Source organism: Sinocyclocheilus rhinocerous, unplaced genomic scaffold (assembly GCF_001515625.1).
Source record: "Sinocyclocheilus rhinocerous isolate Xijiao unplaced genomic scaffold, SAMN03320098_v1.1 scaffold551, whole genome shotgun sequence".
Taxonomy (NCBI): Eukaryota; Metazoa; Chordata; class Actinopteri; order Cypriniformes; family Cyprinidae; genus Sinocyclocheilus; species Sinocyclocheilus rhinocerous.
This window is the reverse complement of record NW_015624564.1, coordinates 742124-756559: the sequence shown is the minus strand read 5'-3', so window position 1 is coordinate 756559 and position 14436 is coordinate 742124. Positions and strand designations below refer to the sequence as shown.

The 14436-nt window shown below is 35.8% G+C and overlaps 2 protein-coding genes across 7 annotated transcripts in view; one reads left to right on the top strand and one right to left on the bottom strand.

Moving 5' to 3' along the window:
• LOC107743397 (ADM2-like) overlaps positions 1-1626 on the bottom strand; it is a 12790-nt gene extending 11164 nt beyond the window's left edge. Inside the window, exons 1-2 of the mRNA XM_016556599.1 lie at positions 1546-1626; positions 1016-1236 (exon numbers count right to left, since the gene is read on the bottom strand). Of these exons, the coding sequence (XP_016412085.1) occupies positions 1016-1095 (80 nt within the window). The 5' untranslated portion in view covers positions 1096-1236; positions 1546-1626. The remainder of the gene's footprint in view (positions 1-1015; positions 1237-1545) is intronic.
• A 6978-nt stretch (positions 1627-8604) lies between these two features.
• Positions 8605-14436, top strand: part of sbf1 (SET binding factor 1) — an 83215-nt gene continuing 77383 nt past the window's right edge. For 3 of the 6 annotated variants that reach the window (XM_016556532.1, XM_016556537.1, XM_016556525.1), the window contains exon 1: positions 8605-8808. In XM_016556532.1, the coding sequence (XP_016412018.1) occupies positions 8754-8808 (55 nt within the window). In that variant the 5' untranslated portion in view covers positions 8605-8753. The remainder of the gene's footprint in view (positions 8809-14436) is intronic. The other 3 variants (XM_016556560.1, XM_016556543.1, XM_016556551.1) reach the window with 1 other exon arrangement.

The following is a 14436-nucleotide window of genomic DNA, read 5'->3' as shown; positions in this document are numbered from 1 at the left end:
GATTGCCTAATCCCAACCCCACCCCTAATCCTAACCCCTCCCCCAAACCTACTCCTAAACCTACCAATACTAGGGGATGCATAATCTGGCAGGGTGCAAATTTCGGCACTAGGTTTGGCAGCCTACTGTGAATGGTGGGATGCGTGCGTTTATACAGTCACGTCTACCATCCTAATTGACCTTGTTCACTTCAACCACTATCTCTAGCGACACAACATCCTCTCTTTGTGTAATAATCTCCTTTTGTATAAAATACATCCCCGGTGCCAGCCTACTTTGAAATGTTTTTGAAAACTTAAGTTAAGTTTGTCTTTCAACAGGTGTGTTTAACTTTTTGAAGGAGCAAAGATTAAATTTGCACGTTTGACTCTTTTCAGCGAATCGGTTCTTTTGAATGATCCATTTTAAAGATTCACCGGTACGGCATTCAACATTTCAATAAAGCCAGTTTAGACTTTATTGCTGTTTATTAAAGTGTTTTATTAATAAGAGTCTTTATTTTTTATTTCATGTGCTCTTGTTCAGTTCATCAAAACATAAATAGGCCTACATAATTTAAATTTATAATAAAGAATCTGCTTGAAAAAAAGCTTTTGCCCATTGTATGATACTTATATACATTGTTATACAAACTCAGTTTGTCCAGTACGGTGTATTTGTAACATTTCTGAAAAGTAACATAACTGTTCAGGAAAGTAATATTTTCGGACTGTTTTCGGTTTAAGTCAGTGATTTGATGATTCGAGAACCGCTCGGCCTGATTCGTGATTCAATTGTTCAGAACGGGTTTGGAAACTGGTTCAGCGGAATCATTAAAGAGATTCGACTCAAAAGAATGGCTCCTTTAGTAGTACAGCGCAGCTGTTCATTCATCCTTCAGAGCTTATTTATACTACTTCACAACAAAAGTCTACACATAGCCTACCTAGGCTACTATATTAAACTATTAACATTCAAATCAAAAGTTAAATAGACTGACCAACAAATTGTAGGTATTTTAAAAGCGGATTCTTACCTGTTTCTCACCGGTAGAGCCAGCAGTTGTGAGAAGAGCAGGCTGATGCAACATACAAAAACCGGGAAAAGCGCTCTCATCTTGGGCGAATAACGTTCTCACGCCCCCTTGGTCAGGAGGGGGCTTCCAATGCACCTGAACAATATTGAATTTCCAGCAACTGAAACTTTCAAGTTAGAACAAAAGTCCAACTTCAAGGTACTGTGGCGTTTCAACTGTTCCTGAAATGAAGGGGAGGAAAATATTAATTGATGCCTACTAGATTTTTTTTTTCCACGAGCAAATTTATAACACATTAGGCTATACTGCTAGCATTTGCTATGCATAAAATATTTGTTGTAATGCCAACATTTAACGGCATTTAATAGTTAAATTATTTAATATTAGCCTACATACAAAACTAGAGGGTTAAAGTCATGCTCTAATTAGTTGCCAACTAATTACAGCCTACTCCTTTTTCTTAGTTCCATTTTAAAGCACGTTCTGAGTATATTTTATATAAGTACATCATATATATAAACGTTACTGACCTTTATCTCAGGTGAAGATCTAGTGCCACGCGCTAAACTGTCTCGAGAATTTTCCCACGGGTGCGCTCGCCAAGATCAAGCTCTTGTGAAGTCTGAGGTTCAGCGGACATCGACGAGTTTAAATACGGACTGGGCGGGACTACATTGCGTTTTTTCAAAGGTGTGTCGAATCCCTTATTCACCCTGGGTCATGCTGCTTCTGAGTCACTGCGATATATGGGCAAAATCGATTGGTGTCAAATACAGTTCTTCTTTCTTTGTATGCATACATTTGCTTGATATTGAATTTTTAGGGCTGCTTGTAAAATGTAAGCTTTTAAATGATAGTTTAAATGAAGAGTTTGGTTCCAAAACGCTATAAATCCATTTTGATTAATTTGAGTAAAAATGTGTTTTCTTTACCAAGGAAGTGGCAAGATGAAAACCACTATTTTCTGTTTCAAACATTCACATAGCATCTTTAGGTTATAATAACATTAAAAATTCAAATCCAGATTTTGATTTTCAAAGATTTATTATAAAATTTTATGATTTTTTCCCCAAAATGCAATAAATCCATGACATGTTTCCCCCCCCCCAAAATGCAATAAATCCATTGAATCAATATAAAAGTTATTTTTCATAATGAAATCCATCTGAAAGCACGTGATGGAGATTTACTGTTCACAGAACCGGCACACATTGAACTTACACACTGATCAAAAACCAAAGGCAACCCTTTAAATAGTATCAATAACATCATTTACAAGCATTTTTCAACTCATTTTACCAACACACCAACATTCTCATGAATGATATCTACAAAGTCATTTTATATTATACAATAAGTGTGTACTAAAGAAGCATGCACTTGTGTGGAGTTTGAATGGGCTGTAGTGTTCGTTATCTTCTTATTTAATTTGCATTATTTTCACTGAAAACCCAAGAATATTTAATTATGAATAATGAAACTGTTAAATCGCCATGTCATGAACTATATTATTTAATATTTATTTACTTTTTTTGGGGATCTCATGCACGATCACGGTGCAATTTTAATGCCAGTTAAGCTTGTGACAAACAATCTTTGAACTTTGAACAGCTATTTGTGGTATTCTCCCTTTTTCCTTGAAAAATCAAAGAACTGTCACGAGCTCTTGTAAGTTCAGTTTTAGCCTCTAAATGATTTTTTAGCCCATGTTTAAGCAACAACAGTGCCATCAATAACAAATACACAAAAGATTTAATGGGATTTCCTAGATATGCTGATGTAAAATCTAAGATCGGATAGTTTTCACTATTCGCAATCTCTTTCTTTTCTCCTTAGAAATGTCTCACGGCTCCACAGTTGGCCATATGTCACTTATTCAGGTCAGTGTTGGACATTTGTTAAGAGATTGTTTTTCAGAGATTTAAACAAGTAAATGTTTAATGCTACTAACTGATTCTATGTATGTTATTGGAAAACATAGCCAGTAAAGTGAATATACAGCGCAATGAACCAAGGTGACTGATTAATGAAGTAATTCTTAGAGACCGGCAAGATGTATGTGTCTTTGGTTGGCAAGTGATTCCATTTACATAATCATGAAAAATCATGTGACAACAGAACTGTGAACTGGAGCCAAATCTCAGATGAGAGCAATTGGTTTCCCCCTCTGATCTCTCATTAACTGTATGTGCCAATTAGTTTACATGAGTTACTACACGCCACAGCCAGTGAATCCGGTACAAACCGAAACACAAGCCCTCTGTTAAGATATGGTGATTTTCTGAAAACATGATCATGTAAATGTTTTCAATTGAAATTAGATTAAAAAAAAAAAGCTTACCACATAAATACACGGTTTTAATAAATATGAGTATAGGAGGCCATATGATTATTAGAGGATAAACCAATTTAATTAGGAATAATAGAGAATGGCATGATGCAATGCCCAAAGAATGGCATATGTGTACAAAAGAAGAATAGAACACTCATTAAAGTCACGCATGAGCTTGGGCCTCCCAAAGACAAAATCAACACACTACAATATACTGTAAATAGGTGTAGAAATTATGTTACTCTTGTAAAGTACGCTAGGTCTAATAATGACCTAGATAGATAGATAGATAGCACTATATTAGTAACCTGTTGTCTCTTGTTTGCTGCCCCCTAGTGAACATTACTATAACTACACTGAATAAACCATCATCAATTTAATGAAAGATTTTTGGGGTTCAAAAGAGAAAGTTATAGTGGATTTGATCTCCCAGGGAAAAATTCTTATCACGTTTAAAGTGCACATAAACAGTATGTCTTAAACATTTCAAACACAAAAACAAACCTCTCCAATGATGGTCCTTGTGCTGGAATATCAGTGATGTCTTTCCCCCCCTTCCTCCCCAGCAGGATGAAATGGTAAATCCCTGTGTTAAATCAATTTGAAAACATGCTTGTTCCCACTGAGCTTGTTTCCCTTGCATGTTTACGATGGCCCATCGTCAAGTTTGAGAACACAACTGGTTTGTTATGCCTCACAGTCAAGTTTATTTGCACCGCTGTGATGGACAGTTGCGGTCATGTTTATTTTACGGCGCTTCTGTTTCTGTTCTGTTACTATTACCCATGAGCCAGTGCGCCTGTATGTCTGTACTCCTATATTTACACTTAACTATGGATCTGTGTGTGGGAATGGCAGTCTGTTTGAGCGGTTGTATTTGGGTGTGACTACAGGGGAACAATGGATGTATATTTCCAAAAATACCTTCTGTGAATGAAGACAAAGACATGAGACTGTGTGCTAGTGGATCAAATAGCTGGCAGTTATAAAAGATGAATGAATGCTGGTTCATCAACACAGACACCGACCGCCGCGGATGTTTCATCCTTTCATTCCATCATCCTCACATGACTCATTGTTATATTCCCATCTTGCCATTGGACAGGATTGATCTGGCTGATACTGGTTATATTCTTCATTATTTTTATTAGACTTTCAATTGTAATTTAGTTCATTAGCAGCATAATCCACATTTTATCAAAGTAGGCTTTATTATGAGAATGATTGTTTTGGGTAAAATAATGCCAATATTCAATACGGGGCAGTAACAGTCATAAAAATGTCAATATCAACATAAAATTAAATACTTTTTAAATTTATACTTAAAGTATAAAATAAGCATTCAACAAGATATTATTAGGGCTGTCAATTTAACTTAGATTTTTTTTTTCTTATGAAAATGGATAAAAAAGAAAAAGCAACTGAAGAATACACATAATAATAATAGTTTATAGTTTTATGCAAATTATTTAGACATTGTCTATTTCTTGATGCAAATTTGGTCAAATGTCACTTCCTTTCAGTCTCACATGGATTGTTCAGGATGTTTCCTGTAAACAACATGTTTCATGTTTTATGTTTGATGTCAAAACACAAATGCAAGAAACTCAAAAAGTTGAATTTACTATACACACAACATTTAAAATCTGTGTGAGAATAAAAAAATAGCAACTAAATAAATATTATAAATATAATTTATATTATTATTAATATTAATTTATGAATTATATTATTTATTAATTATAAATCCATGTATATTTATACAGCTCTCTGAAATACTCTCTTATAATAAAATAATGTCAACTCAAATACATTTTTAATGTCCATTCATTTTTACAGTGCAGTCAGCTGGTAATTAGCGCAAAAAAAAAAATCACCCTCTTGGGAATTGTTGCATATGTATATGTTTTATATGTATATTCATATTAATAAATATATGTATTTTTTAAAACATCATTAGAATGATATGCTTTGAAACACTAAGCACTGAAAAACACACTAATACTATAAAACCTTTTAGATGATAAATATTATAATAATAGTTTTCCTTTTTCTCGCATTAAAATTTAGCCTCCAAAACACTTTTTATTAGTGCTGTCAAACGATTAATCGCGATTAATCGCATCCAAAATAAAAGTTTTTGTTTACATAATATAAGTGTGTGTACTGTGTATATTTATTATCTATATATAAATATGCACACATGCATGTATATTTTTAAGAAAAATATGTTACATTTATATATTAAATATATTTATAGATTATATAATTTATATGAATATAAATACATGTAAATATTTTCAAAATATATGCTGTATGTGTGTGTATTTATATATACATAATAAATATTCACAGTACACACACATATATTATGTAAACAAAAACTTTTATTTTGGATGCGATTAATCGCGATTAATCATTTGACAGCACTACTTTTTGTCAATATTAGTAGGGATTTCTCACAGCTCAGATACTGTGAAATAAGGAATTAGGATGTAATGAGATGACCTATGATTTTCACTGAGCTAAGAGACCTCTTCCTGTCTATTGGTTGTTGACAGGATGTCACATGACATGCAAATCCGGCCGAACAGCTCTACTTCTCCCAATAGGCTACATGTCATGCAATGGAGGCCCAGACCAGTGTTACCAGGTCCGAACTGGGAGAACCCCACCAGTTTTGTTGTGAAATTCTGGCAGCCCTGGCCCAGACACCTTTACACACACAGACAGAGCACTACCTTGTGTCTACATATTTGCCCTTCCTGTCACATGGCTCCAACCAAAGCACAGCCCACGACACTTCCTGTCATCTTCTCACTTGTCACTTTTCAGTTTCATAAGAATATTACTCAGCTTCTGTAATGAGAAAAGACACCTTTTTGTATTCACATAGAAATCTTCTGCAATATTGAGTTAAATATGATTTCAAGCTATTCAGGTTTGATAAATAATAACCTCAAATATCCCATAATGCACCTTTCTTGCAGACACACAGGTGCAGTGGTCGCCCTTTTGGCTCGATGGTGCGATCGGCTCTTTTTGTGAACTGGATATGGAGGTGCCCAAGACTTCATGACTGTTAATGTTGCTTTTCTCAAGGCATTGTGGGAAACGTGATCTCTGTGTCCACTTAGAGACTCCACTCCTCTATCTTTCTTCCTTTCTCAGTCTTTCTACTTTTTCTTTTAGAATTTGCTCTTTTTGATTAAAATGTTGGGCTGTCACAAAATGGAGGGCTAAAGTGTCATGTGATCCACTTGAGCGAATGAAATTACATGACTCTTTTGACTGGTGATCTCTCTGGCCTCAACAGCCACTAGAAAACCACTAGAAAAATTACGATATTTAAAAAAAAAAACATATATAAATATAAAAATAACATTTTTAAATATACATTTTTGTTTCAAATAAATAATTACCGCCAACTGTCTGGGATGCTTGCCTTAGATATTCATTTACAGAATATTACAGTCAGTTGAACAGCTTTTGTTATTCCCTTGAACATTCAGCTAAATTGATTTGTCGATGACAGGCTGACAGTATAACATGGCTGTGATTGTTTTTAATTCTGGTGAGATAAGTACTCTGGGTCAAAGAACTTTACACAGGAAGTGTTGGAATTCTTTTGGAGGCGTGTCGATGCTTACAGGCAAGGACACAGGCCTCAGATTGTGGGATGGGGGGGTTATCCGGTAGGCCTTTTCAGCTTTTTCCTCTGTGATGAGATTCGTAACTGTAACATTTATGCAACAACTGTCCAAACATGGACTCTTTATAGCAAAATCCACGTGCTCATGGAATCAGTGCAATTTTGTTACATAAGCAATGACAGCTGAGCTAATCGCACATGTTTAGGGGGCTTGGGAGGAAAGGTATAGGACTGAAGGGTCTCTATACGGCTCCTTAAGAAGAAAACTGTGCAGGATTTCTTTTGGCAGTAATCGATTTAGATAAAGACTTCTGTAAGCAGTTCACATGACAGCTCTTGAGTGAAGTCCATAAATCATTACATATGATTTTATGCGGAAATAAAATAACAAAAAATAAATAATAAAGTAGTTTTTTCTATAGAAAAAATAGAAAGCTAGTGTTTTTGTTTTTTTTTGCTTATAGTCTTAAAAAAAGGTTTTTTTGGCAAACAAAAAAAGTGCTTTAGATCAACTCAAATACATCTGGAAAGCATTTGTGTAGTTTTTGCATGCCTCCCAATCATTTGCATGCAACAGAACAAGACAAATAATAATAACAAAAGCTTTTTTATGCAAATTATTTATGCATTGCCTCTTTATTTATGCAAATTTGTCAATGAATTTGGTCAAATGTCAGTTCAATCTCACATAGACTGTTTGGGATGAAATATCTGAAGCTTCCAACAACATGTTTCGTGTTTTATTCAAAAAGTTTAATTTATATATACAGAACATTGATAGTCTGAAAAAAATTGTCTGTGTGTGATCAAAATAAAGATCATAGCAGCAAAAATATTGGTCAAATTATATATGCATGTATATTTATGTGGCTCTCTGAAATACTCTCATCTCACATAAACTAATATGAAATCAACTCAACATTTCAAGTCAATTTATTTATACAATGCAGTCAGCTGGCCATTAGAGCAAAATAAAATTAAATAATAATAATACATTTGTTTTTTTTCTGCTTAGTCTTAGTCTTAAAAAAACTGAGGGTGTTTTTGGTCAAGAAAAAGACATGCTTTAGATTTGTGTATTTTTGCATGTCCATTTTGCATCTGCATGCATTTAAACTCAAACATCATCTTACTTATTAATCTCTCTATTTATTACAGCTGTCCATAATGAAACAGGTGTTGTTAATGTTACATTAATGCATCATGATAATATGTTTTGTTCACAGTCACACTATTACATTTTTATGGTGAAATTAATGTCCCTTTCACCATTATTTGTAAGGCGATTCATACTTACGACTTATAAAAAAAACATTTTTTTCTGTAAAAGTAGCCTATATATTGCCTTGTTAAATAATCACTGGAATGCGAATTTTAATGTAAAGTCCTTACTTGTCCTACTTGTACAGTATATGGTAAGGTTACAAATTAATACAATTTTAATGTAGCATTTAAAATTTTTTTTAATGTTTTTTTTTCTTCTTTTTTTATAGGCCTAGCCCTAGTGTATCTAGTACACGAGCTGAATGACCACGCAACATTCCCTGACTGCGCGCCCCTCCCTGCCGCCGCTGAGCTCAGTGCGCATGCGCAGAGCGCTGTCAGGGCACGGCACACTCAGCGACAGTATGGCGGCGGGCTGCTGCTGGAGGGATGCTGCTGTCGCCGCTGCCTTCACAATGTGATCGGAATATCGTCTGTTCCGCGGAAAGACTACAGTCACCCCCGAGGCCTGTCTCCGTGATCTCGATAAGATGACCAGGCTCGCCGATTACTTCGTGGTAGTTGGCTACGATCTCGATAAGAGAGGTAAGAGAGAGAGACACAGCAAGCGATTCTTCCTCCTCCTCCTCGTCTTCCCCTCCTCCTCCTGATCTGTTAGATTGAAGTGTATTAGTCGCGGTTTATTCACGGTAAACACAGCAGAAGGCGGAGGAAGAGAGACGCAGCCTCGACACAGCTGATTCCGGCCCGGGATGGGCGAGCTACTATCAGCCGCGGATGTCCCAGGCCTCTGGATCTCTAGTCCCGAACTCGAAAGCCGAACCCGAACGAAGTTGCACGAAGCGTGTGCGTTCGACTTGGACTGTCGATATGCCCTTCTTTACATGATTGCTTTAAGGCTGATAAGAAGTTTGCCAGCGGGTGCTGTTTTGTTAGGGTGTGACTGTTCTAATAGGGATTTATCAGTGAAACCTTTGCCACCAGTGATTGTCACGTAACAGCCTGTTATATTGTCCCATATATGTCTGTGGAGTTGAATAGAAAGCAAAAGCTCATCCCTAAGACATGTCAACAAACATCAATAGCATGCAGCATGGCGAAGACGCTTTTGGTTGTGTCTAAACCTCATAAGTTGCTCACCTAGCCAGCATTTTTGGCCACCCTGGGCGATATATTGCGTCACCAAAAATTATTGAGGTCGTGTACATATATTGCGCGATAAGTCGATATATTGATTATTGCGACAGGCCTACCCGTGATACACAAAATGCTGTCTTGGTTGGCAAGACACAAGGTTTTGAGAAACGGCTTTTGTTTTTGTTGTTGTTTATTAAGTGTAACGTTAGCAGTGCTTCAAACTGCAGTATGCAGGGCATGTTCGTGTAAAGCAGAAATTTTGTCAGGACTTTGTCTTCTGAACTTGTATGACTTTAATTGTTTTGCAAAACACAAAAAGAGACGTTTCAAACAATGCCATGGTTGGACTGTGCAATGGCAATGAATAGTGACTGAAAATGTCAAGCTAAACTCACAATAAAAGCATCATGAAATGGTCCACGTGGTTTGTGGTTCACATGGCAAGTCGCCTGAAGTTATACAATACGTTTTTTTTTGTGTAAAACAAGACCCAAATAGAATTTATTTTGCATCATTTGACGTGACATCTTAAGTCACAATCAATCATCAGTGCTTAAAACAAAAAAACAATGTTTTGCAAAATTTCCCCTTTTTTATGTTCCGCAGAAGAAAGAAGATCAAATGTTTTTGAAACAACGTGAGGTTATAAGTGATGACAGAATTTTTATTTTTGATAAAACACATTTTTCAAAAATGTTTTTGCAGAAAAAAAACTCATACAGGTTCGGAACGACATGGAGGTGAAGTAAAAATTTTTGGATGAGCTATTTATTACTTTTTTGCAACATATAATTTTCCCTTATAAGTATTTTGATATTTCGAGTGAATTTAGTGAGCTTTTAGTATCTGTAAAATCCTGTTCTTAGGTTTGTTATCATGAGGTTGGGTGTTTTGGTGAGTGGCCTAGATTCATCCCATATAATAGTCCCGGTGAGCATGCATAATTTACCAACCCTCATCTGAAAGAAAGCAAGATGCTGGAAACTCGCGTTAAACCTTTGAAACTTTTATTCAGAGAGCTGCCTCCATGCATGTCTTATTCCTTATTTATGAGGCACACAAAAAACCTGGCGAGTCCCTTTTTACAGTATCGGGGACTCAGGAGATGGATATGTATGTTAAATTGAATGTTTTGTGTAGTGGTCCACTTCAAGAGTTGTTTGGTGTGCAGAAAGGTCTTTGCTTTTTGCTACCCGTGAGGCACAGCTATTCGTATGTGGCCGTAGTCTGGCAGGATGTTGAAAGGCTGCATGCTCTGCAGAATGTCTTCCTTTCCTGTTTCTAGCCTGCTGCTGCATTTCAGCATCTGGTAAGCAGACCTTCAAGTACAGTAAAGGTGTGTGGGGGAGAAAAGAGCTCTCCTGAAGACTATTGAACTCAAAAATAACATTAAAATACATCAGCAACTGTTCATGTTGTGGCATGCAATGCAACATAGCAACTAAATTAATCTGAATAGACTTCTTTGAGCTGTTTCATGGGCAGACCTGTGACATCATACTCTTGTGATGTTGTGGAAGTGGTTGACATCACATTCATTATAAGTCATACTGTATCTCTGAAGACTTGGCAGTTGAAAGTGTTGCTACACGTGGCTCCCTCGACACTTGACATCTGTACATCTCACAAGTTAAGATTTTAAGATGCTATTTGTCTAGCAGTTAGCAAACATGCTCTGATATGCTAAGCCTTGGTGCTTATAAGGGAAATTTGAGTTTGAATTTGGCTTGCAACATCTCCGGATTGTGTTTCTTCTTTTTCTGAGAATTTGCTGTCTGATATTTGTTTTACTCGCATAAAAAGTGGCAAAAGTAAGCTTAAATGGATGGTTCACTCAAGAATCAATCCAGACATCTATGACTTTCCTTGTTCTGTGGAACGCAAATAAGATAAAAAATAAAAAGTATTTTTGTCCTAAGTTAGGGTCTGTCACAGCATACAATGTTCAACTGATGACATGTCTTTATGAAAAAACCTTCAGTAGACAAAAACTTCATGAAAGAGTTGTGAAAATGACATGATCTAGAACCTTTATACAGTGTGTTAAGGCTGTAAGTCTGTCCCTCACAGGCTCATTTTCATCCAAGATAAATTTTATATGGCATTTATCCTGAGTGACTAAAGTCTATTAAAGTCAATGGGGTCCAAAGCAACCCCTTTGGAACCCATTGACTTTCATAGTATTCAGATTATTTTGAAACAACATGAGGTTGTAAATGATGACAGAACCTGTATTATTGATAAAAACACTTTTTAAAAAATATCTTTTTTGGATTCCACAGAAAAAAAAAAGGTTTGGATTAACCCTAATTTAGCAGCAAAAACAATATCTTGAAAAAAAATCTTTGGTGCATACAATTTAAGCATGTTTATTCTGTTAACTATTTGAATGAATTAATGAATGATGCATTTATATGCATCATTCATTCATTCATTCATTTGTATTCTTACAAAATACATTCATGAAAATAAGAGAAATCATGAGAAAAAGAAAGGCTTCTAATAATCTTCTGTGTGCAAAACTTTGATAATGTAAAACGCTTCAAACAAACCGGCACAAAGCTTTTATGCACATCTAGGGTGCAGAATGATGCACTTGAAGCAACATAAGTCACAGCGTGCTGCACTCCACACGGTACAAACAAAGAGAAGTATTTACAAGATGTAATTTTATTCGAATCCCCAGACCTTTATCTACACCAAGTTTTATAATGGAAATACATAATCTTGGAGAGTTTTACCGTGCTGACTCTCATAACTGAACGTGACGTGCTGTTTGAATGCTGAGCGGAGACTAACTGACATCTGCAGCAGAAGGAAGATCAATTTCTGTAAACTTAATTTTAACAATGTAAATACAATTGAACACATTAAGATATGGAATGGCTTCAGATGATATAGGCTATAAAGTGCATGAAAAGCAAACTCTTCTGCTCTTCTGTTTCTTTTGGTGTATGACTCCCCCTTGTGCCATATAAAAAGCACAATAATCGCGGTTGCCTGAAACAACCGCGGTTAGATCAAATAATCGTGATTAGACGGTTATTTAATTATCGCGACAGGCCTAACCCTGTTGACTTTCATTGTGTGGACAAAAAAGTAGACACCTTTCAAAATAGAATAGAAAGTCATTTTTGGGTGAACTGTCCCTTTAAGTCATGTTATGTTTATCTCTATCTGACGCATGTATCTCACTGGTATTATCTCTGAAACCATGTCGTGAATGTGAACCTGGACATGTTCCAAAGGATTTTTATAAAGTGCTCTTGAAGTAGTACCTACTTAACACCCAGAGGGCTGGAGCTCTTAAATGAGATAACCTCACTCAGTTTTGTTTACCATCTAAATGGTATCTAAATGGGGACATTACATAGACTTCTATTGTTTTTATATACAGATAGTTATACACTTTTTAACCTAAACCCACCCCTAACCCTTAACTATTTGTATTCTTACAAAATACATTCATGAAAATAAGAGAAATCATGAGAAAAAGAAAGGCTTCTAATAATCTTTCTGTGTGCAAAATTTTGATATTGTGAAACGCTTCAAACAGAGCAGCACAAAGCTTTTATCCAGGGTGCAGAATGATGCACTTGAAGCAACATGGAGTCGCAGTGCTTATGCACATCTAGGGTGCAGAATGATGTGCTTGAAGCAACATAAGTCACAGCGTGCTGCACTCCACACGGTACAAACAAAGAGAAGTATTTACAAGATGTAATTTTATTCGAATCCCCAGACCTTTATCTACACCAAGTTTTATAATGGAAATACATAATCTTGGAGAGTTTTACCGTGCTGACTCTCATAACTGAACGTGACGTGCTGTTTGAATGCTGAGCGGAGACTAACTGACATCTGCAGCAGAAGGAAGATCAATTTCTGTAAACTTAATTTTAACAATGTAAATACAATTGAACACATTAAGATATGGAATGGCTTCAGATGATATAGGCTATAAAGTGCATGAAAAGCAAACTCTTCTGCTCTTCTGTTTCTTTTGGTGTATGACTCCCCCTTGTGCCATATAAAAAGCACAATAATCGCGGTTGCCTGAAACAACCGCGGTTAGATCAAATAATCGTGATTAGACGGTTATTTAATTATCGCGACAGGCCTAACCCTGTTGACTTTCATTGTGTGGACAAAAAAGTAGACACCTTTCAAAATAGAATAGAAAGTCATTTTTGGGTGAACTGTCCCTTTAAGTCATGTTATGTTTATCTCTATCTGACGCATGTATCTCACTGGTATTATCTCTGAAACCATGTCGTGAATGTGAACCTGGACATGTTCCAAAGGATTTTTATAAAGTGCTCTTGAAGTAGTACCTACTTAACACCCAGAGGGCTGGAGCTCTTAAATGAGATAACCTCACTCAGTTTTGTTTACCATCTAAATGGTATCTAAATGGGGACATTACATAGACTTCTATTGTTTTTATATACAGATAGTTATACACTTTTTAACCTAAACCCACCCCTAACCCTACCCCTCACAGAAAACTTTGTTTACTTTATTTTTATAACAGTTTTACAAATGAGGACATCCACAAATTGAGGTTTTTGCCGATTTTGTCAGGCTTTGCTCACTTTTGGGTACAAATTTGTCCCCAAAATATGGTTAAGTACACACACACACACATGATTCCACCCAATCAGCTTATCTTTGTAAAATGGAACAGCTTCTTAAATAACTGAATGTGCACTCTTAACTCCAGCCAATCAAGCATTATATTATATTATGATAATTAAGCACTATTTAATGATAGAACTAGTGATTAGAACTAAAACTTGGTAACCATGAATGAATGCATATTTGTAATTTTAACTGAACTTAGGACTGGTGATGGTGTTTAAGATATTGTTGGTCATAGGTAATAGTAATTATTATTAAAAGATACTACTACTACTACTACTACTACTACTACTACTACTACTACTACTACTACTACTACTACTACTACTACTACTACTACTACTACTACTACTACTACTACTACTACTACTACTACTACTACTACTACTACTATTATCTGCTGGGTTCATGAATATTAATCACATTGTCAGCGTT